The sequence below is a fragment of the Martes martes genome (assembly GCF_963455335.1).
Source record: "Martes martes genome assembly, chromosome: 8".
In the NCBI taxonomy this organism is placed as follows: domain Eukaryota; kingdom Metazoa; phylum Chordata; class Mammalia; order Carnivora; family Mustelidae; genus Martes; species Martes martes.
The window spans coordinates 65771917-65797653 of NC_137895.1; the positions used below are offsets into that span (position 1 = coordinate 65771917).

At 37.4% G+C, this 25737-nt stretch overlaps 1 protein-coding gene across 4 annotated transcripts in view; it reads right to left on the bottom strand.

Annotated features, from left to right (window-relative positions):
• Positions 1-25737, bottom strand: part of CCDC91 (coiled-coil domain containing 91) — a 362303-nt gene that overhangs the window by 12053 nt on the left and 324513 nt on the right. For 3 of the 4 annotated variants that reach the window (XM_080812002.1, XM_080812003.1, XM_080812004.1), the window contains one exon: positions 17099-18189. The exons of the other annotated variant lie outside the window; for it this stretch is intronic. In XM_080812002.1, coding sequence (XP_080668128.1) covers positions 18079-18189 — 111 coding nt within the window. In that variant the 3' untranslated portion in view covers positions 17099-18078. Of the gene's footprint in view, positions 1-17098; positions 18190-25737 lie in introns of those variants that run through there. 4 annotated transcript variants of the gene reach the window in all.

Here is a 25737-nt window from a genome sequence, read left to right on the forward strand (position 1 = left end):
CAAGTTGAAGGAATTCCCCTTTATCCTAGTTTGCTGAGAGTTTTTATGATGAATCTGTGTTAGATTTTGTCTACTACTGTTGCTGCATCTACTGATATGATCGATGGTGATATATCAATAGCATGTAATGTGAGGATTATATTAATTGACTTTCAAATGTTGAATTAGCCTTGCATACTTGGGATAAATCACACTTGGTCATGGTGTTTCTTTCCAAACTTTTTTGGGGTTCAATTTCCTAATATTTTGTTGAGGATTTTTATACTTATGACCAGAGATACTGGTCTATAGTTTTCTTATAATGTCTTTGTTTGGTTTTGGTATTAGGGTAATGCTGGCCTCTTAGAATGAACTAGAAAGTATTTCTTATGCTTCTATCCCCTGAAAGAGATTGTAGAGAATTGTATAATTTCTTTCTTAAATGTTTGGTAGAAGTCACTGTGAGTCCATCTGGACCTGGTGTTTTTTGTTTTGGAAGGCTATTAATTACTTATTGAATTTCTTAACTAGATATTGGCTTGTTCAGATTGTCCATTCCTTCTTATGTCAATCTGGGCAAATTGTGTCTTTCAGGGAATTGGTCCATTTCATCCATGCTATCATATTTGTGAACACAGGGTTATTGATAGTTTTATTTAGCATCCTTTCAATATCCACAGGATCCATAGTCATGTCCCCTCTTTGATTTGTGATATTAGTAATTTGTGTCCTCCCTTTTTCTTAGTTAGTCAGAATAGAATTTTACTGTATTATTGATCTTTTCAAAGAATTAGCTTTTCATTTTATTGATTTATTTTATTCTATTGATTTCCTGTTTTCAAATTCATTGATTTCTCCTCTAAATCTTTTTTTTTTTTTCATTTTGTTTACTTTGGACCTAACTTTGTCTTCTATTTTTCGTTTCCTATGTTAGCAACTTAGACTACTGATTTTATATCTTTCCTTTTTAAATACATGCATTCAATGCAATATATTTCACTCTAAGCACCACTTTTGTTGCAGCTCACAAATTTTGATGTTTATGTTCTAATTCTTAGTGGTTCCAAGAATAAGCTTAGACATTAGGAAATTTAATGAATTTGGTGAATGAATCCTGGGGTGATAACCTTTGTGGATGAGTAAAGTCTCCCAAAAGTAGGTTTTACTTTCAAAGAGTAAAGTAAGAAAGAAGGATGTTGTATCTAGGAAAGAAAAGTAAAACTTGGGATAAGAAATAAGGTTAGAAACTGAGGTGGATATAGTATCCTGTCTGGAAAGACTTCATTTGGGAGAATTTTTTTGGACTATGGGAATATTAAGTGGATGGTCAAACAGACAAATAAAAACCCATTAAAAATGGAACTGCCTTCAAAATCCAGCAATCTTGCTTCTTGGTATTTATTCAAAGGAATTGGAATCAGGATTTCAAAGAGATACTTTGAACTCCCATGTTCATTGTAACATTACTTGCAATGGCCAAAATACAGAAAAGTACCTAAATATCCAATGATAGGTGAATGGATAAAGAAAATGTAGTACGTATATTAAATGGAATATGATTCTGCTTTAAAAAATGAAGAAAATCCTACCATTTGTAACAACATGGATAGAATGGGGAGACAGTGACTAAGTGAAATAAGTCAGACACAGGAAGACAAATACTGTATGATCTCACTTACATGTAAAACCTAAAATAGTCAAACTCAGAGAAACAGGGGGTATATTGGTGATTGTCAGGGGCTAGGGCTAAGGGGATATGAGGAAGTGATAATTGAAGGTTACAAAGTTTCATTTATATAAATAAACAAGTTCAAGAGATCTATTATATGGTAGTAGTTGATGATGATGATTATAATAAAGATATCATTATTATTATTACAAAGTAGGTGGGAGGAAAACTTGCGCCCTAATGGGTATGTCTATGGCCTAGAGGATGGTGATGGTTTCATGGGTATATACTTACTCCAAACTCTTCAAGTTGTAAACATGAAATACGTATAGACTTTTACACGTCAATTATACCTCAAAAGAAAGGAAGAAAGAAAGAAAAAGAGAAAGAAAGAAGAAAGAGAGAGAAATAACAGAACTATGAATAGAAGCAAGGCCCTGTTATCTCTTCTTGACCATCTCTCCTTCTACAGAATCCTCTGAAAAGTTGGCAGTGACACAGTGAGGAGAAGGAAGGAGAACTCTGTCTCAGGGGAGTAGCAATCAGGGATAGCTCAGAAACAAACATAAAATTTAAAAAAAAAACTCTTTTGTTTACTAAATATACCTTTAGGAGGTAACTCTTAATAGGAAGAAAAAGCTGATTCCTGGGTCACTTATGGAAAAGGCACTGCTGCCTTCATAATTATCTATTTTCTTTTTGTGTTCTAGAAGGGGCCATCCTGTTACAGCTGCACTATATTTCTTCATAAACAAACATCGATTCAAACCATCAGCCGAGTGAGGGATGCTCAGTGATTCTCTAGTCACAGCACATTGTAGAGCTACTTCCTTTTCCTAATTTCTGTTTCTATGAATAATTTACAGAGTTGTGCAACACACAGATGACACATGGGAATCAGAATTATTGTTTTCACGTAGACCACATTGTTTCTTGCCTGTAAATTCCTTCCAACTGGCTTTGAAAAGAATATTGTTTTATACTGCTTTCAACCCAGGGGGGCTCCCTGAAAGCATTTACACCTTATATTCTGGAGAGTCTATTTCTGTGCTCCTCCACCTTGCCATTCAGATGGACTACATCAGTCAGGGTTTCTTCTCAGGGGAAAATTCCACTGGGGTACAGGAGAGTTTAGGATTCTTGTGATGAAAAGGTAGAGGCAGAAAATACAAAAACCAACTGTTGGGAAGAAATCTGGAGCATCCTAAAAGTCACTGTAATTAAAACACAGCAGTTTGTAATTATTCTGAAGGGAAAAAAACAGTAAGAAAGGCTCAAAAAACACTGATGTGGTTGCCCAAGGTCCTGCCACATTAATTCAAATTGACTTAGATAGGATACCCTCAGATGGGCTGAAAACTAGTTGGAAGGCTTAAAACAAAAGAAAATGCAATATAATGAGGTGGAAAAAGCCGTGGGTTTGGAGTCATTGGAGTATGGTTGGTTCTGCCATTGACTAACCGACTGACCTTTGGCAACTCATGGAACTTCTGTGTGACTCAAATTTGTAACTGCAAAACAGGATACTACCACTTAACCTTGGGTTTAAAGAATGTGTGCAAAGGTTATTTTCTGTTTTCAAATGCTGCTCTCCACACCCCTCTTTCTCTTCTTTCCATCCAGTGATAGACAGTCTCCTGCCTCACTTCCCTACCAGCCACCTGCTACCTCTTCCTGTGGACTTTCAAATTCTTCCTTAGCATCAGCCTCCAAATTCACAAATTTTTAATGTTTCCTGAAGGCAGCATTCAGTGTCATTTAAAAACATAACCCATTAGGATACTGATGTTCAGTTTCTTCAAATTATACTTCAAATTAAGAAAAAATCATCCCTCTGCTGTTCGTTGACCATTTACAACTTCTTGGCTCCTACCAGTAGCTAAACTTAATTTGCTGTTCAGATGCTTGTTAGAGGTGAGGAGGTCAAACATAAAGGGGCTTACTGAAGTGTTGCTTTGATAAAGCCAGAGTAATCTCTGTAATGGTTTAAATATGTTCTCCCAGTGCTCAGGAATAATGATCATTACTGTTTCAGAAGGAGCTCTCAAATTCTATTGTGTATTAGAGTCATCTGAAAAATTAGTTAAAAATGAAAATTTCTGAAGCCCGTTTCAGAAGATTCTGATTTGGAACATTTAGGCAGAAAACCAAGAACCTGCATTTTTCACAAGGATCCCCAGGGATTCGGATGCATGTGAGCCACCACCTCCCGAAATGCTACAAAGATCATGTAGGCAATTCCAAGAGTAACCTGGAGTTTTGAATCCTTGTGGCTTTAAAAAAGAATATTTTATAAAGAAAAATATTTGCAAAAGGATTTTTTATATTAAAAAAGTGACGTCTGCCATCAGAGCACAGACAGGAGTTTGGATGGTAGATTGTTTACGTGATTCCTGCGTGTCTTAGAGAGAAGTGAACTCATTTTACGTTCTTAGTATGTAGCATAACACCATTAGCCACTCCGAGCAGGTATCCTAGGAATGAAATGCATGTAAAATAACAATACCTTAGTCATGAAAAGTACAATAGAAACACTAATAATTATAACTTTAGTATCAATAATTTCAAGAGCTAGATTATTCAGCTAAATGAAGAAAAGCTAAGCCCAGGTTTTCCATTAATTAGTGTTTTCACCCACATAAAGTGTATGTTGGTCAGCACCCAGAGGTAAACCTCGGCCAGAGATAGGCTCAGGTGCAACCAAGAAACATCTACGTGATTGCTTAGCAGTTTTCTGGCAGTCAGAGTTAACTTAACAGAACCTGCCCTTGACTTGCTTAGTACAAAGAATTGTCAATACAATGGAATACAATGTATACATAAAATTGGATGGCAACATTTTCTTTCTTCTTGCACTACTTCATTTCAGACAATTTCAACCCAACCCATCCTTCAAAAGAAAGAAAAGGAAAATTACTAGTTGTAGAGTAGCTGGAAATGAATTATGCCATTTTCCCTATGATCTGGGAGCCATTTTTTATTCTGTGCAAGAGAGTGGCAGATAGACCACAACTGCACTGGATTTTGGAAGTTAGTGAAAGATCCACAGAAGAATGTGGTGACTTGTATCTTTCTCTCTCTGCCCTTAAACCTTCAAACGTATCTATGTATAACATTCATATACACTGAATGCATGACAATGCAGGACACACACACACCCAGTGTATGTGTGTGTGTGTGCATGCACACCCACAACATTTTTAGATTCACACATATTTTTGGCAAGAGAAGAAGTTTTTAGTCCAATTTTCCAACTTTGAATGGTTAAACATAACCCCAGGAAGTACTTCTATAGCAATCTGAGTGCAAAAGGTTGTATTCTCATCATGTTTGTATCCCAGGTAGGTCTTGATAAGATACTCAAGGAAGTCATAATGTAAACAGGCTGGACTTTCTCCTAAGGTTTGTCTTATCTTGTTTAATTATATTAAGATAGACCAGGTTATGGGGCAATAATAGAAAACTCCCAGAACTCAGTGACTTACACAACAAAAGGTTTAGTTCTCCTTCCTTTAAAATCACTTGTGGATGTAGAAGACCCTCCAAGCCACCTGTCCTTCAGGGGCAGTTCTGCGACGTAGATCCCCAATGTCTGCACAAGGTCGGTGCCTCTGCTGCTCAACACGGGAAGGCAGCTCGGGGCTGGCGCAGCAGTTAAATGTTTTGGCCTGGACACGGTACACAGCGCTTCTGTGAAGCCCATGATGAAGCCTTTTAGTACCGTGGTACTGCTCCACCTCACCGCTGTGGTTTAGGGAAATATAATCTACCCTGTGCCCCAGAAACAGAGGAGAACTGGCTAGAATCAGAAGAGAAGTCTCTACCATACAGATTAAATGGTTTCCAAGGAAATATAAAACAGAGCAAAAAGATTCTTTTAAGAGGGAAGAAACATAAATATAAACAAATTGATGAAGAAACTACTTGATCATAAAAGAATAACAGATCTTAGATGCTGATTGTGAAGGAGAATTCCAGGTTGAATGTATTTTTTAATTTCACTGAAGCTAACTTTAAGATCGATGTGAATTTGTTTTAAAACAACTTTAAAATGCCATGTAGCTGATATTTTAAAGCAATCTATGTTTTGTTTGTCCATCTATATTTAAATTAAAAAAACAGAAATAATAATAGAACCTGGGACAATAGAAAGCCCAAAGGGAAGCTGATGAAATGGTGTTCTGAGGTAAGTCTTCATTCCGTCACTAAGTATATGGTCTACAATCTTGGGGACTTCAATTAAAGCAATTTTCCCTTCGTTTGATCATATACATTTTTTCCTTAAGGAATTCTTAGAAAAATGTTATAACATAATATAAGTATGATTTAAAGTCATGCTAGGCCAAAGCTTGAAGTATTGTGCCAGTGTCCTTTCTGGTTATCCCAGAATTTCTATAAAATGGTGGCTAGGATTGAGCTGATTCTCTGATAATTCTCTAGAATCCCTCATGGATTAAAAAGTGGACTGGTCTCAAGTCTGACACATAAAGCTGACACAAAGAATTTAGAACCAAATTGCTAACATAATTTATGATAGTTTCCTCCTTAGTCACAGAGGTATGATCAAACTTACTGGTCCAGCCATTAGAGTTGGCTAGAGACCCTTGAACAAGAAGAAGAAATTGAATGAATTTGTAAGTGGAAGTCAAGCTTAAGTTTAACTTTTTTGTGAAAGCATCTTTAATATCATAATTAATCTTATATGATTGTCATTTAGGATAGTTTGAAATATCGTCTGCTATGGGAAAGCTCAAATGCAATACTTTCTGTATGTGCTGGACTAGGTCAAGTCTCAATTCGCCTCCAGAGCTAGGATTTGATGTGTAGACAGAGCGTGCAATTTTGCAATCTGCCAAGCCAGAAGAGGATTTAATATTACATTCAAAACTGTACTCAAATTGTCAAAAAAATGTTCAACAAAATAACATTGCAAATCATACTCAGTCAAACTAGCTGGCAAAGGTAGCATGACAAAATTGAGGAATAAAGCATATGGGACGTAGTGTTATTTACATGTTTTCAGGGCTCACGCTCTGGGTGGCTCGCTATTTACAAGACAGCAGTTTCCACCCTTCCCTTCTGCCTTAGGTTTGAGACAAGGCCAAGTTCTCCATCTGACTTCATATGACTGTGGTCTAGTTCTGATTAGTATTTGTCACCACTCTTCAGAGTAGACAGGCATGCAGCAGACTGGGGGAAGAGAAGGGGAGGGAGGGAGTGGGGAAAGAGGGGGAAGACAAAGGAACCAACTCTGTTGAAGGTAAACATACCTGAGACAGTCCCATTAGCGAAATATGGAGGCTGCATGGCGGTCAGAGGCTCACAGTTTAATTTTAGAGAACAGTTGAAGGAAAGAGCATTTTTGAATTCTCAAAATATTTGCTACCACCAGAAGAAAAAGTCATTCAGTAAAGCATTATTATGCTCCCTCTCTGAAGAATTCTAAGCTTCTTAGAAGCTAATGGGACATCTGGCTGAAAGATGACAGATCATAAATACTTTTCAAATAAATTAAGACATGGTTTCACAGAGAAGAAAAACTAGCATCCAGGACAAATGAAGCAACATAACACATGTATTTTTATTTTTATTTTTTTAAAGATTTTATTTATTTATTTGACAGAGAGAGAATCACAAGTAGGCAGAGAGGCAGGCAGAGAGAGAGGGAAGCAGGCTCCCTGCTCAGCAGGGAGCCTGACGCGGGGCTTGATCCTGATCCCAGGACCCCGAGATCATGACCCGAGCCGAAGGCAGAGGCTTTAACCCACTGAGCCACCCAGGTGCCCCAACACATGTATTTTTAAAAGCTAAAATATGACATTCTATCAATATGAAAAATATTACCAAAAATACTGACAGAAAATAATGATAATGAGATATTTTAAAGATCATGTAAACAGCACTTTTTTTTTCCTTTATGACTATAGAACATGAACTCTTATGGGCCGGACATTGTTTTAATGGCTTTACATGTATTAACCTTCTAACAACCTTATGGAATTTTCTAAAACAGAGGAAACTGAGGCAGGGCAAGTTTAAATACGAAGCTGGTAAATGATAAATGTGAAACTTGAACCCAGACAGCCTGGCTCTATTCTGCATAAACTGTGATAAATCATGAAAGGGACAAAATCTTCTCTCAGTAAAGTTTTGCAATGGGAAGAATATTGGGTATTTCCAAATTACTAAATATGTGATGTAATTTCTGATGTTAATATCACTGGTGGGCTATATCAGTTACAGTTAATAGGTAAAATCTGAGGAAAGCAGCTAGTGATCCTTGGCTCTGTGTTGTGATCTTTGTCTAAGATTTAGAACAGAATTGAATTACATTGTACAGCCATTTCTATTTTTCTACGCTGCAAATGTAATAAAGCTCATCATGCTATTAAGTTATTGATTTGGACCGATGATTTCCCTTGAGAGTTGATTAGAACGTGGGAGAAGAGGAGTTTTTTGGAAGAACCTGTATTGTTACATTTACATGACCTCATCTGTCCTTTCTATCCCAACCAGGCTTTCACATGAGTTAACCTGTGTAAACTGTAGGCTACATCACAGTATTCGGTAGTATTGATGTGCTTGAGCTGGGGAACATAAATCTTTTTCCCACCAGGTAAACAATAGCAATTAAATGGAATTTGGCTTAGAAGGGAAATGATCTTCCCACCACTTCGCCCCATCAGCATAAACCCTAACACTGCAAGAAGCCACAGGGTTTACTGCAGGCTTTGGTGATGTACCACTCAGCACAATCCGGTTGCCAAGAGGCTGGGCCTCGAGCTTGTACTGAGAAAGATCATCAGCATCCTTTCAAAGGAGATATATTACAAAAGTGAATCCAAACAGATTGAGTGGCTAGATTAAATAAAAGAGGCGAATGTGGCTGGCAAAAGGAAATAGCTCCCCTTCTGAAAAGCATGGCTTTGGCATCAGGCGGTCCTGAGTTGGAACTCAGCTCCACAGTTTACAAGCTGTGATCACTGGTGAGTTGCTGAACCTCTGTCAGCTTTGGTTTCCTCTCCTTTCAAAGAACTGTTAAAAGCATTAAGTGGTTGTAATATGTCTAGCACAATGCGTGGCACACCATAGAGCTCAATAAATTATTTTTAAGTGCAAAGCTACCTCTCAGCAAACTCAATGATTGGAAAAAGGGTGTGAATAAAATATTTTTGAGAACTCATAACTGAGGCATTCTTTCTCATGAATCAAAAATCCATTTTGGAAGCCTAAATCCATATTATTCAATTTCTGAATAATGACTAATTTGAATTATTCTAAATTAAGTGAATAATGAGTTCGTTCGAAATGCTTAGTTTTTAAAATGAAAGTCATTTTGATCCTTATCACGGTCAAAGCAAACGAAGACTGATTCTATAGTAGTTCCTCAAATTCAGAAGATGAGTTTCTGATTTTGAGGACAATTTGGGCCAAAGATCAGAGAAATCCCTTCTACTTGCAGGCACTAAACTAGAAATGTTCCTTCTTTCCCAAGAGTCATACATTGGTCAGAAGGGTTACTCAATAAGGTTCCTTTTACCCTTTACTCATGATAAAATTAAATAACATATCAACAGCATGGAATCCTAGCCTTTCACTAGTGACATACCTTTCCTTAAGAGTGTTTCACGTGCCCTTGTACTGGCGACATGCATACTCCCAATCTTAAAAAAGGTAGAGGGAAACAAATCTGACTATGTTAAAGATCAGGGGAAATAACCTGGTCATTGCTTCTTCCCTGGCAAGGGAATTTCTAGATTCACTCTCTCCAATAGGGTAGTTACTAGCCACAGGTGGCTATACACATTTAAATTAAAATTAATTAATATAAAATAATTTAGTTTTCTCAGGCACACTAGCCACATTTCAAGAGTTCAAGAGTCACAAACAGCTAGTAGCTACCATATTACACAATTCACATATAATATACAGTTTCCATCATCTCCATACCTTCTGTCAGGAAGCATTGCTAAATGATTGACAGTAAAGGTATCCAATTATAATTTTTCTTTCTCATTGGGCACACCAAGATACAGTCTTCCTGTTATTTTCTCTTATTCTTTAAGAAGTTTGTAAAAATACCTAGAGAACGAAATGAGGAGCATCTTGTGCCTTTACTCCCATCTTTGTTTTGACTTCTTCATGGGAATGAAATCTCTCCAAACGTGTAGTTCCATGTTCTCAGTTTCATGAAGGAATGAAGCATGGCCGCCTGACAGTGATCTCAGCTTGCTGAAGCCAACCTGATTAACCAGGGGTTAACTGACACATTTCATCTCTCAAGTATTTCTATTAGTCGACTGAACATATGCTAATTAGCATAGCTATTCAGCAAGGGACAGGCTGAAAGGGGTACCCAAGCCAGGCAGTAAGGCAACGAGATGGCTCTTTTCTTTTCTACTGCTCTGGTTTGGAATCTTTTGGATTTTGCCATTTCCCTTCCCTCCCGATGATACCAGTCCCATCTTATTTGTTATTTGTCAGTGTGCATCATAATGGCAGGAGGGTGGGGCCACCGGGCAAGGAGAAAAAAGAGAAAATACACTTTTCATGAGGGCTGAGAAGCCCGTCTCTCCTCCCTAGAAGACCCATCAAGGCTGAGAAAATGTCGGTCCTTTGCACCCCAAGCCACGGCTATTCCTTCATCACCCTGAACCGACATCCTATTTACTTTACACCTTAACTCAGTAAGAAAAAGCACGGAATCACCTGAAGCTGCATATTCTTTTGTGGTAGACACAATTTTTGATGAAAAGATGCATGATTACCTCAAGGGCTAGAGAAAAAGGGTGCCTTTTCTATTTACACTTTTCCCACCATCATGAATAAAATTCCCAACCAATCTGGAGAGGATTATATAAGAAACTGTGGCTATTTATAATGTTGAATACTGTTCCACAGTAAACCTTCAAGAAGAGACACTCTGCTTGGCAAAGTAATAAGAGTAAAGAGAGGCAGGCCGGTCAAAGTTGAAGCCCAATAAAAGAGGGTGAAAAAGGAACCAGTTGGCTCCCAGATTACAGACGTACCCATAGCCATTCATTTACCAACTTTCTCCTTGTCTTCAAACGAGTCTTGTTTTTATCATCTGTACCTCATCCTGTTAGGATCCCTGCCCCAATGACAGAAACCACAACTGGTTACTTGTTTCTATTCCTATACATTGTTTATGTTCTTAGCCTCCAAAGTGAAACTATGAATGCATTTTCCCAGAGAGACATTAGTTGGTTCAATAAATTTAGGTCTCAGGAGATCATGAGCTGTACTGTGGAGAAGTGATTATTTGGGAGCAAGAATGGAAGAAGCAAGGGCTCACTGGGGAGACTATTTCAAAAGTCTAGGCAAGAGATGATAAAGCCTTTGGTTGGAGAGGTAGTCGTGAAATGAATGGAAAAAAGTAGATGGGACTCAGGAGAGACCTTCCGGTAAAGCGGACAGGACTGACTTGAGGAGGAAGTGAGGAGGAAAAAAAGAGAAATGGAGGAGATGATAACTGACATTCATTGAATGGGAAATATTATCAAAGACAGAGAAAAGACTTTCTGGGTGGCAGGGGGATGGCTAGTAATGAAGAGCATTGGTTTTACTAAGTGAAGTACCACATCCAAGTGGAAATATTAAGTAGGGAGCTAAATACAGGGCTCTGAACTTCAGAGAACTGGGCGGCAGGCACAAATTCGGTGGTCTTTAGCATTCAGACAGTATATAAAGCCATGGAATCAGATGAGATCATGCACAAAGAGAGACTAAAACAAGGCCGGCACCGGCCCTCTTACATTTAAGGTTGAGGCCTATCGAACACTCCATTATGGGTTATATCGAATTTTTCGGCCAGCCTGGTAGACTACTTCATATATGTAATAGAGTATGCATCGCAAATTATAAGGAATAGGAAGAAAACCCTTCTCTGAACACAAGATTTCTTCACGTGAGGAACTACCAGCATAAGAAAGAGTTATATGAGGTAGATTACTGTGACAGTCTGGAAAAATTTCGTTTACATAAAAGGGAACAAATCTTACTCTTCGACAACGTCGACAACTGCAGCCAGCTGGTTATTTATCTGGATTGCTTAGAAACAATAGACCAGAGTTTCCCAAAAAGTCTGATGTGGTATTTCTACCGAGTTTACTTTATTTTAGGGAACAGCTGCGGACATGACAGTTTTTGATAACGAAGTGTAAAAGGTCTTTTTTCCCTGCTTTCTGAGACAAAAAGAGAAATGTGTAAGAGGAAATCAAAGATGTGTTGTTTAGCTTTAGCGATCTAAGAGCTCACAAACAAAAAAATATTGGTTTGCCTGTAAAGTTACAACGTAGAATAAATGCTAAAGACTAACTCACTGAGACAATAAGTACAATTTTACTAATTGAATCATTGTCTAACATGTTTATAGTTTAAATTAAACATTTACACTTGGGGCCGTTGTGGAAAGCAGGCAAAAAGAAAGATAAAAACAGAACACAGGGAAAAATGTTTCCAACAAGGTAGTGCCTTCCACAGTGTCCGGCAGTTACTAAAATTTTACAGAACAGTACCGACACTCAGGAGCAAACGCTCAAAATGCATTACTTATAGATCTTGCCACAAGGAATTTTCTATAATCTGTCTCAGCATCTGAGCCGTGTTGAAGTCGGTGATTTGTACATTCTGTGGCTTCAGAGTTTTCTTTTTAAATCAGCTCCCAGACTTCTGAGAACTGAATGTTTGCCAGGACTGAGTCAAGTTTTCCTACCTTTTGAACGAGTTTGTTTCTTGATTTCTGTGTATTTCTCAAAAATACAAGACCAGTTTGTATCACAACTGGGAGTCTGAGGTAGATTTTAAAAGCCTATCAGATGTTTCTTGGCTTCTGTGATCAGAAGGACTCTGATACCACATTGCTCTGGACATTCCCAACCTGACCGGCTCCCAAACCCCTCCCTTCTCCTTTCAACCACATCCCCAGCCGGGCCCTTGGAGTCTTTTACTCTCCATCACAGAACCCTGCGTGGACAATCCTTTCTCCCAACTTTCTTCTTGCTTTCTTTCTGTAACCGAAACTTCATGGACTGGGACCAGTGAGTCTCATACTTACCCTACAGCCCACTCAATGGAAGGCTTTTTCTTAGTCTTACGGCCAGGAACCCCTTACAACCATAAGAAATTATTTCACACATCATTTTTCAGATGGGCTTCCCAACTCACACTTTTAGAAGATCTTCTAAATTTGGGTGGCACATTTTTACTTGAGTGCCGTTCGAGTCGCTATGATAGAGAGATTTAGTCATTCCAGTAGCATTCGGAAGTGCAGAATTCATTTTAGAGTATTGAGAAGTTTTGTTGAGTCCTAGAAGGCTGGTTACCGTCTCATGAGAGGCTAACTCTCCTACAGAACCCTCATTTAGAAATACAGCAAATTTTGCCTAATCCTTTAAATTAGTCATCAGAATCTACCAGCTCGGAATTAGTCATCTCATTATACTACAAGTACAGTGATTGATTGCTTGACTGAGATTTATTATATTACAGGTGCAATGATCGATTGCTTGATTGATTTCATCATTTATGAACTCACAATTATACAGAAGTCCACACCACAGGCTAGGCACCATGGAATGCCCTCAAGACACGATAGACAAAACAGATGCGGGTTCTCCCTTTAAGAGGAGGGGTCGTATAAAAAAATAAGAAACACATTATTAATTAAAAATGACAATTACAAAAATTAAAAATAAAATAATAAAAACAAAAAAATTTAAAAATTAAAAAATGAAATAAAAACAATTAACTCAAAACCACTATTTGCTTCTATAAGTACTCCATAAGGAAAGCCCAGTATGTAACATGCAGGGTGGGGAGAGGTAAAATTTAAAGGGAATCAAATGTGGAGAATGGAAGCTTCTGAGAAAAAGAAAACAGAAACCTGGAGGACAGCAAAGAACATCTTACTAGGGCTTTTCCTTCTGTTTATATAGCAACGATTGATGCCCAAGCAGCTCCCGCTGCATTGTGGCAGATTAGGTGCAGGAAAGTGTGTTTATTTTTCAATTAAATAAAGGGAACAGTTGCAGTTTTGCCTGGCTTAGGACAATTCTGGCAGTCACAGCTGGGTAGACTTTCTGCCCACTTCATCGGGTCCTAGTGGTGATGCTACAAGTAAGTGGCCCATGGACTAAGAACACGCTGGCTCTCTGCTTCTTGTTAGTAGAGTCTCTCGAGCCACAGTAGAGCTGTTCGGCGGTATGTAAACAGAAGACTAGGAGCTGAGTGCTTTGATCTGACTCTCCTTCTCTTTGGAGTTTTAGAAATGTTTTCCAGGTTTTTATCTATGGCTTTTTTTTTTTTTCTTGTTTAGGATTTAATAGGCAAAAGCTATATTTTTAAATTAGTGACTAGAGAATTCTTTTGCTTTTATTGTTCTTTAAAGCGTACACATCATTTCCTGATTCTGTTCAGTTTAACTGCCAGATTAAAAAAAAAAGTTATAATTATAGATACTTGACTCAGTGCAGAATAACACCAATCATAGGGACATTGTTCTGGTTTTGATTTCAAAGCAATCACTGAGCAAGGCTCCGCTGAATTGGAACATGAATCAGCATTTAGCAGGGCTGAGTTTAAACCTCTACTCCAGATTCTGAGTGACAGAGAACTTCTAAATAGGGCACTGTTTGTTCATAGTTTTAGGTATCTGTGATTTACTTGGCTTTGTTAGACAATAGGGGCTTTGGTTCAGTTATATTTTTAACATTCCTTAAAATAAATCAAAGAGTGTTCCCATTTTGGATGCGGATTAGGATGGTGGAGGAAATGAAGAATTTACAAGAGCCGAGTGTCCAGGGATTATGCACTCGGCTCTGGGTTGGATTGCCTTGATTAATATTCTTTTGGTTACACAGAATAGAAACTGGCTCTGGCTCGCCTAGGGGAAAAAAGTAAGTGGTGTTGGCATACTGGAAGAATTTTTGGGTATCTCATCGAATCCAGGACTCAAGCACAGCAGGGATCACGGGACTTCTGACCTCAGAAGTTCCTGTGGGTCTGCCTCCCTAGGGTAAAGCAGTTGAAGGGTCTCACTGGATGATTCTTCACAGGAGGCCCAGTGGGGTCCGGTCTTCACTTGTCAAGGTCCAAGGGACTGGATAATACTTTTTTAACCACTTGTTTTTGGGCAACCACACCTGTACTTTGTGGGCGGTTCCCAGAGAAAGGGGAAATATTGTGAACCAGTGGCCATACTAGCAAGGTCTACTCTACGGAGCATTTTAAAAGCTTAATTCAATTTTCACAAAAAGCCTATAAAAATCACTATTTCCACCTCACAAAGAGAAAACTGAGACTCAAATTGGTTAGGCAACTTGTCTGACGTTCCACAATTAGAATGTGGCAGGCCCTGAGTTCCAACTAGCTTTATAAGAGGGGGTAGTCTTCTTCTTAAGATTAAAATAAAGTGAGGAGAGTACATGAACTAGAGAGTTCCAGATATCTTCTCATGGAGAGAGTATTAGGTATCTCCAGTAGACCAGAAAGACTAAAACTGCATGTTGAAAACTCTGAGTTGAATCCCAACACCACCTGGCTATTTTGGGGAAGTAAACACCTTTCCACTAATAACTGTGGATATATCATCTCCTTCACTAGATATTGTAACCTTATAGGTCACTGGGATAACGTGTGAAAATACCTGGCACAAAGAAGATACTCATTTGGGGAGAGGGAGAACTTTTCTATTAATGAACCTTCAAGCATGCTATTAAAAATGGGGTCACAGTTTGAAAATGGCTTTATCATTACAAAAATTGAACTGCTGTCTTACTGCCAGCCTTTCGGATGGTGCCTTACTCACCTACATATAAAAGTAGAAAATGCTACATAAAAAGAGTTAAGAAAAATCATACAATAGGCAAAGAAAGCTTTAGACACAAAACATATGACTACTTTTCTTTGAGACAGGCTCACATTCAGGGAAAGACTCTCCCCTTTAGTCATGGCACAATATTTAAGTATTTAATTTTCTCAGTGGCTATGACCTGAGATGGTCTATGTCCTCTTGATAACCAGAGCAAAAAAAGAATAGTTCTCAATGAGATCTAGAACTTGAACACCACTGAACAGATAATAAGCCTGGAAGAATTAGTGTATTCAAATAATCATTTCTTTGCCCAGATGATCATTTTTAGTTACCTTTTAAGGACAGCTCTCTGGGAAAGAAGCACCATACAGCAATCCAAGAGTTTCTAGTTGTGCTTGCAGGGTGTTCGGCAAATGCTCCTAGACTGATCAGTATCAATCTGTTTTGAATTGCTTCAAACAACAATCAGTCTAAGTTAACAGCAAAGCTGGAACCCCAAGTAGAAGAAGAAAAAAAGGCAATCTGTGGTGGAAGGGGTGAAAGAGTGGTGTAGACTATTACATTTTCTTGACATTTCTACTATCTCTGGATCTTAGTTTCAGTGACGTTATATGCTTCATTTTCATCTAATTCATGTTTTAAGTGACTTGCAAAATATCTTATCATTTTAAATTTGGGGACAGAGAGTCAAATGATTTTAAATAGGACTCTAACATTGTGTTATTGGCTTATTCCTGAATTAAAAGCCCTCCTCCCTCTATTTACTAGGCTGCATTTCAAGTGAGTGGCCCGCTTGCTTTGATTTCTTTTTTAAATTTACAAGAGAAAACTTATTAGTTATCAACATTTAAAGATTGTTGGTAAACATTATTTTAAATGGTTAGGAGGAGGTCTATTTTATTTTAATTTAAATTTTTTTAATTTTTTTTATTTTTTAAGAAAGGCAGACTGCCACGTGCAGTGCCTCATTTGGATGTGTCTGGTGTCTTGGAAGCTTGACTACCCTACGTTCTCCTACAAATGGACCTGGAGAGCTTGTTTGGAGGGAGGTTCTAGCAGGGGAGCGCAGCTACTTGTATACCCTTGACCAAAGAACGGTCCTCTCCCCTACTGGGGAAGGTTGTCCTCTTCTTTTTTTTTTTTTTTAAAGATTTTATTTATTTATTTGACAGACAGAGATCACAAGTAGACAGAGAGGCAGGCAGAGAGAGAGATGAGGAAGCAGGCACCCTGGCGAACAAAGAGCCCAATGTGGGGCTCGATCCCAGGACCCTAGGATCATGACCTGAGCCGAAGGCAGAGGCTTAACCCACTGAGCCACCCAGGCGCCCCAGGCTGTCCTCTTCTACTGAGAGTGCAGCTTCCGGAGGGACACACATGGAGCAGTGAGGGAGGAAAGGGATACCGGCCTAGCCAGCCAGATCAGCAGAATCAAGCCTGGTGATCAATGGAGTGATATATGTTGCAGCCAGATCGCCCTCACATCCGAGGAGGTCTATTTTAAAAACATCATCATCCATGGATATAGAAGTTTGAGTAAAAAAGATTTTTTAAAGAGAATTAATTATTTTTTTAAAAAGATTAAAAAAATAAAACTAATAACCAAATATGTTTTTGGAGTTCTTTTTATTACATTGAGAAATCTCAGAAAAGTACAAAGCCCATGGAAATAGAAGCATTTCAGAAAACAAAATGTTTGCATACATTTTAATGACAGCATTTTAGTTTTGATGTTAAAAAAAACTCATGATTTCTCATTAAAGTACATTACTCATGATTTAAGTACATTCTGAAGTAGTGGGAAAGGATTTTATATCTTTTATATTTGAACCTGAATTCCTATAAATGGCTAAGTTCTATTATACTTCTGGAGATTAAGTTCACAATAATGATTAATAAGAAAAATGATTTCACTGATTTATAGTGGCTTTGAAGAACAGAAACAGAAAATAAGCATATATCACACACTCCTTTAGGCAGTACATCAGATCAAAGCTGAATTAATATAATAATGTTCAGTATTTTTAATTGCTACCAGTGAAAACACATAGATCCCACTACAGAAAAGGGATCTGGTAATATCAGAATGACTCTTTGTCATATCAGTGTTTTACATTGCAGTTACATAGATAAATAAATGATGCTGAAGTCCATGCTGTTTCTATCCTCAAAATCAAATAAATGTATGATTACATTCTAGAATCTTATCAAGGGTCACTGTGAAGCATTATGTAAAGATAGTTACTATTTTTTGCCAAATACAATATAATAGGCCACCGGAGGCTATTAAGTTTAATTAGCTTTTGGTAACATGGCAATTTTCAATGGCTTTTAGGTCACATCAGACTTTCCAATGCTGCACTACGACAAGTACTAATCCTAAGAAAATGACAGTAAATGTAAAGGAGAAAACAAAAGAAAATAAGTTAGATCTCGTGATAGTTCTTCTAAATATTGGTTTGGTTTACCCTTGAAGTGGAAATCAATTCTCCAAGGTTTGGAAGGAAAACAAAAGCATCTTTATACTTCACAGCATGTATTTTGGAGGTCCAATGATTTATCCATTGCCAGTGTGGGTTAGCTTGTCATGTTCTCTTTATTCAATGTCAACTGGTTCTGTAGCTATTAATGCACTTAACTGTTTCTGAGCACAAGAGAGGAACAGTTCCAAACTGGACAGGCTTCTTTGGCGGATGACTTGATCAAGCTGTTGGTTTTTTGTTTTTTGTTTGTTTGTTTGTTTGTTTTTAAAGAGAGAGAAAAAGAGAAAAAAAATACACTTAGTTGACGGATAAGGAATATTATGCCACCGAAGCCCACTAGAGAAAACTTTTAGGTAATGATGTAGAAAATCAAATAGTGCCTTACATTCAGAGACAATGGAGTCACAATTCTGGCCTGTAACAGCTAAAGTGAGATGATGCTCATTACAATTTTAAAAATTGATATTGGTATTCAGTTATTGGAAAATAGCATAAATTCAGTCATAGTGATTTCAGAAAGCAAAAATATAAAGATGTTGGTTCTTAATGAATATACAGTCTAAATAGCCACAAAGAATATATAAATATTACAGATGTGAAAAACAAAAGAAATACACAGTACAAAAATACAGCATAATTATATCATGCATAGACTTTAGCAGAATTAAGAAAAAGTGAAGAGATCATGTCCTGAAGTTGAAGTTAGAGAAAGTTCTTGGGACAGGTGTATTTTAAGAAATACTTGATACTGTTGAAACTTATTTGACCTGGTCTTCCTGCTGAGTTGAGAGACTGTTTTAATGTATCAATAACAAATTAATATAGTGAACAAAAGGTTAATAATAAAAGTCATATAATAAAAAACTTTCTGGATGGTAAGGATTATTGAATATATCAAGATAAGTTTCTAACTCCCCTTCTGCCCTAAAATATTTGCCCATGATCCAATAGACACATGAAAAGATGCTCAACACCACTCATTATCAGGGAAATGCATATCAAAACCACAAGGAGATATCACTTGACACCAGTTAGAATGGCTAAAATCAACAACATAAAAAAGAAGAAGGGATGGTGAGGATGTGGAGAAAAGGGAACCCTCATGCATATTGGTAGGAATGCAATTGGTAGGAGATGTTTGGAAATGTATGGAAAACAGAATGGAGGTTCTTCAAAAAGTTAAAAATAGAACTACTGCACGATCCAGCAATTGCACTACTGAATATGTACCTAAAGAACACAAAAACAGTAATTCAAAGGGATACATGTGCCTGTATGTTTATTGCAGCATTATTTATAATAGCCAAATAAAGGAAGCAGCCCGTGTCCATTGATTGATGAATGGATAAAGATGTGGTGTGTGCATATTTTATATACATAATGGAATAATATATATAATAATGGAATATTATTCAGTCACAAAGAAGATTGAAATCTTGCCATTTGCAATGACACACATGGAGCTAGGGAGTATAATGTTAAGTGAAGTAAGTCAGAGAAAGACAGACACCATGTGATGTCACACATATATGGAATTTAAGAAACAAAACAAATGAGCAAAGGGGGAAAAATGAGAGAGAGGGAGGGACAAACCAAGAAACAGACTCTTAACCATAGGGAACAAACTGATGGTTACCAGAGGGGAGGGAGACTGGGGGATGGGTGAAATAGGTGATGGGGATTAAAGGGTGCTCCTCCTGTGATGAGCTCTGAGTAATGTACAGAATTGGTGAATCACTGTATTGTACATCTGAAACTAACGGAACACTGTATATTAACTATACTGGAATTGAAATAAAAAACAATAAAAAATCAACTTGCCCATGGTGTAAAAATAACCAATGACTACACATTGCCTACAGGCTACAGAACAATGAAAGAACTTAAAAAAAAGGGGGGGGGCAAGAAAATTCCTTCTCACAGTATATACTTGTCAGACTTATATAAAAGCTGACATAATCTTCCCATAAGCTTTACCCAACATAAAAAAACAATATGAACAAGAATTCTGTTAAATTCCACCTCTATAAACCACTGATATCTGAAATGACTGAAAAACTGGAAGGTTAAAATGTTGAAATATCCTAAAAATTAGTTAGTAAAAAATGCATTTAGCAAAATGCTCATGTAAAACACTGAACACCAGTAAGACTCTTTTCAATTCTAACAGTTTGGGATATATACACGGATATAAAATTCTATATATATAATTATATGTAAAATATATAATAATATATATTATATATTTATATATAGAACATACATAATTATATTTAATTTATATGTAATTATATTATATATTTATAATGTTATATATTATAATATAATATGTTATATATTATTTATTATAAATATATATATAATTCTAACAGTTTGGGATACATATATATACACACACACACACACACATACACACACGCACACACATACATACACATACAGATACAGAAATAGGATTTCTGTTTATTGTTTTTCCTCCTTTTTTTTTCCCTTTTTCTTTCAGATGATACCTTCAGGGGAATATATGCCTTTGCTTCCATATGTCTATTAAACAAGACAGTTCATTACAATGTAAACCCCAAGTGAGCAGAGATCTGGTCTGTCCTGCTGACGACTGTACCCCCTCATCTAGAAGAGGGTCTGGCACATGTTAGACACTCAATAAATCTTTGCTGAGGTTGAATGAATCAAGAATTCTTCAACCAAGCAGAGCAAGGCAATCTATCAGGAAATGACAGATCCATGTTTAATTCTGAAAGTGAAAACATGCTTGTCTTAGTCTAAAAGATCAGTAGGAAAGGAAAAAAAAAAGTTTTATTTTAAATACATGTAAAACAAATTGAAATATGAATATCTGTAGTTTTAAAATTTTACACTTGGTCCAAATTCAATAATACAGAAGAAGGTACTAAAACCAGTTGCAGTCCATTCCCAGTGGTTTCCGTGTACTTTTGGATGCTTTCAAGCATTTAAAAGATGGGTTTCAAAAAATATTTGGTCCAGATCTTATAACTGTTAACTATGGGAGTATTCACATAATCACGTTGTTCCAACTGCCATTACTGGAACTTTCCCCATCTCATTTTTAAGAAATTGCTTGACTGTATTCCATCATTTGATGTAGCCGCTCTCCCCATTGACAAACATGGAAGTTTGTTCCAGTTTTGTCTTATTTTTGAAGCACCACAGAAATTAACAACCTGAGTGCACTCCTTTCAAAAGATATTCAAGGGTATCTCTTGGACAGATTCCAACAGGTGAAATTTCTACATCATAAGATCTGCATATTTTAAATTGTGATAGATAATACCAAATTGCTTTCCAGGGTGGGGATGCAAATCTATCAGTCCCATGTGCAGTATAGGAGAGGATCAGTTTCCCGTTTTCTTCTTTCAAATGGTTGCATACTTTTCCTCTGTGCATTTATTATTATTATATATACATATATATAAAATATATATTTTATTATTTATTTTAAAATTATTCTATTGATAGACCTTTGGATCACTCCTAGTCTTTTGCTATTATAATCAATGCTGTAATGAACATCCTTGAACACAGACCTCTGTACACCTAAGCTAGTACATCTTATAGAGACTGCTTAAGCCAAAGCCTATGTCACCTGCAATGTTATTTCTATCATGAATCAGGCTTCCATGTAGGCAAGAATCTGTCTCTGGGCTCCCTGTTCTGTTCCACTAGACAATTCACCTATCCCCACACAAATATAATGCTGGCCTAATTACTACAACTTAACAATAAATCTTAATGTATCACATATTAATAAACATATTACCAACTATACCATCAAATATTTCAGAAGAATATAAATTAGTAACCATTTGTAATAAAATTGAATTTAAAAAGGAAGTGGGTGAGACTACAGATAGTCTAATACCCTTTTTCATACAGCACAAAAGCCAAGCAAAATTCAGAAATGTATTATTTTGAGTTACATCAGTAGGCAACAGAGTATTTCTTTTTGAGGCAAGGAAATAATGCAATCAAAAATGAGGATAGTTGTATCTGGAGTTGTATACAGAGTATGGTGTCAGGCAGATGGACACCTGGATTCATTCTGGAGGGGGCTTCATGGGTGTTTTACAAATATGTTTCATAATTCATGTGCATATATCATAAATGTTAGCTTTAATAGTTCAAAGTCTTCTAGAAGTCCCCTAGAATAATTAGGGGTTGTATTAAAATGAAAGTTGACTGAGTATCTTAGAATTTATGAATATTAGACAGAAGAGAAACTTTTCTCCTGAGGGCCTATTGCGCAAGCTCACATAATTAACATGTCACCTGTGATTGTCGCTAAATGACAATAACCATCTGGATTTGTGTATTCAGAATGAATATTCTGTAATTTTTTTAAAAAGCAGGGATATATTCCTGCCCATATATATGTATGCGTGTGTGTATATATGTATACACACACGCATACATATATATGCAAAAATATGCAAAAAGGTTTAATAGATTTATTTAAGCATACCAAGCACTTCTCTCTTTTTGCTTGTGGAACTAGTGGATTAGAAGATCATGGACCTACTGGTTTTGGGTTTAGGCAGCTCCAAGTTTCACTTCACATCTTTCAGCATGCCTCCCCAGAACTGTCTGAAGTCAGCGATCCACTAAATCAACAGGCACTCAACACTTTAAGGAGCAATAAGTTGACACTGATCCTTTATGGGAAGGAAGATAATTTGGGCCATCACAGAGCTGAAATTCCAATTTGGCGTGTCCTTCCTGGACATGATACAAAAATCCTGTCTGTGAAGAGGAACACTTGAGACCTTTCTCTTAGAAAGATGGCGGATTCCTCTCCCTGAAATGAGTGCATCAAGCTGATGTTCTTGGAAAATTCCTGAATTTCAACAGTTTCTGTTTTATTAGGCATTACCTTACTATCCTTTATTGAGGCAAGAAGAATTTTGGCAAAGTATTCAACTTTCTTTGCCCCTTGAAGACTGGAGCTTAGTCCTGTGTTTGTGGCTTTCACTTCAAAGTGAGTCAAAGATTTGTATTCTATGACTTTGTGCTGACAATATTATGTCTAGAGTAGTGGTGGCAAGCATTTCTGGGTATGGGATTTACAATCTCTTCCTAACCAAGTAGCTCTAACTGCTTTGTTTTCCCCTCCATTTTCTGCTGCTTCAGCTGAAAAACAAAACAAAACAAAACAAAACAAAACAAAAAACCTGGAAATTCTGAGGTCTCTGAAACAGACCCCTGGGCTTTATAAATCTTTCTTTCCTCTTTGCATCATTTCAGTTTGTATACTACTAAAAGCCATTTCAAAGCATACTACCTGCTAAAAGTTAATAAGGTTAGGAGGAAAAAAAGAAAGAACACATGAATTCCTAGTAATTCTCTGCATTAGATTTACCTGTTAGTATTTTATGCCACAGCAAAAGAAGAAAAACATCTCTAGATCTTAGCTTTCAATTCAAAATCAATAACAAACAAAAATGGCTTATTTTAAGAACTGTTAAGAACACTGTTTATATCCCAGAAAATCTGATACATTGTGTGTATCTGTGTATATAATATGTATTTTATGTATATTATATATACATATAATACACTTAGTACTAATTGTGATTTCACTATCTTTGGGGCTTCTACCAATAAGACACATAAGAGATGTGAAAGTACTAAGTTGATACTAAGTTGACTTCTATCAATGTTACTTTTCCAGCCTGCCCTCCACCATATTTTAAACTAAGCTAGAATGGATATCAAATTCACTGATGGAAAGTGATTTCATAAACAAATGTTATCAGTTTAGTAGTAATAACCTTTATGCATTCAGTTTTTACATTCACTAACAAGCTCTTTCCTGAGCACTGAGGAAAGGTATGATGATCCGAAATTGTAATTACTCAGACAGATTTTCCAGTTAATATCAACATATTGGGTAAGATTGTTTACCGTCTAATAAGAAACGAAATAGTTCTTCAGTTACTTATTTATTATAGTGCTGACCTTTTAATGGTGTTACTTGGATATGAATGCTTCTCTTTTTCTGACTGTATTATACACCTCTCTCCAAGAAACCCTCAAGCTGTTGTTTCATTTACAAGTTTGAGGTTGAGGCATTCAATTAGTCAATCAGCTGATCAATAAAAAAGTCAAGATTGACCCCTATTTGTACATTATGGCTCTGAGACCTGAGCAAAAAAAAGTATACTATAATGTCCTTTTCCTTAAGAAGCTTTTAATCTCTTTGGAGAGACACACATGCAATAATTGAACAAGTAGGTGCTCTTATATAAAGAGAATCTGATGGAAGATCAGACACGGGGCGGAGGCAATCATGGCAGGAAGGTAGCAGTGCAAACGTCAGGGAGGCACGGCTTGAACAGGAGCTCAGAGTTACCAAGAGCGTTTCCTTAGACAAAGAGAAGATATATTAGAAATTGTAGGAAAGCACATTAGAAGAACAAAGACTGCTGAGAGACACTGAGGAAGGAAACCTGAATGCAGTGGAGAAAGTCTGCTTATAAGTATTCAAACACTCTTTCACTCACTCATTTATTCAATATTTCTCCAGCACCTATTACGTGCCAGACACCATTTCAGGCACTAGAAATACAGTGATGAATGAGACAAGTCTCTGTTCTTATATAATTTATACTGTAGTTTGAGGAAACAAATAATGACTTTTCAGGTAGAGATCAGTCCTCTAAAAATAACAAAGTAGCCTTTGACAGAGAGAGGGAGAGATTTTGAGGTAGGATGAAGAGGGAAGGCACATGGACAAGGTGGTAATGAAGAGAGCTGAAAGGAATAAGGCAGGAATGGAACCATACAAAATCATCAGGAAAGGGTGCCTGGGTGGCTCAGTGGTTAAGTGTCTGCCTTCAGCTCAGGTCATGATCCCAGGGTCCTGGGATCCAGCCCTGCATCTGGCTCCCTGCCCATCGGGGAGCCTGCTTCTCCCTCTTCCTGCTCTGCCTGCCGCTCCCACTGCTTGTGCTGTCTCTCTCGCTGACAAATAAATAAAATTGTTTAAAAAAGAAAAAGCACCAGGAAAGAAAATTGTCTGGCCGATGAAACGGCAAGGGCAGAGTCCGAAACGTGGGTTCAGATCTGGTGTGACTGAAGATTGGCAACACATAAAATAAAATGGAGCAAAACGAGCAAGAGGGAGGAGGAGGGGGGATCTGAGAAGCAGACAGTGGTCAGAGCGCGTCGGATGTTACGGGTCACGAGAAGACGCTGGAGAGTTTGGAGTAGGACTGTGACCATACTCGATGTCTGATAAACAGCGGCCTTGGTTACTGTGGGCAACAGACTGCAGTGGGGCGAGCGCAGAGGAGGAAACCCCACTGAAGAGACTTCTGGTTTGGGAAAGGCAGAACACCAACCAGACTGCCGGCAGAGCGAGCTTGGCGGCACTCGGGCTGGGAAGGTATCTGAGACAGGATCAGCTTGAGTTGCTGATGGATTAGGAGTGGGGGTAAAAGGAATAGAGAACCAAAGGTGATTCTTAGAAGGATATTGCCATATACTGGTGATGGACTGCAGCTGGAGTGAGGCGGCCCCAGGAAAATGAGAATTTTGTTTTGGACAGGGTTAGTCTGTCTAATCCTATCAGATATGGCAGATACTGGATTTAAGACTGCAGTTCAGCAGGGAGGGCAGGGCGAGAGATACAGATTTGGAAATCATCTGTACCGAGAAGACATTTAAAGCACAGAAGGCCTTATCTATGAAATGAATGTAGATAAAAGAAAACGTCAGAAAACTAAGACCTGGTGCAC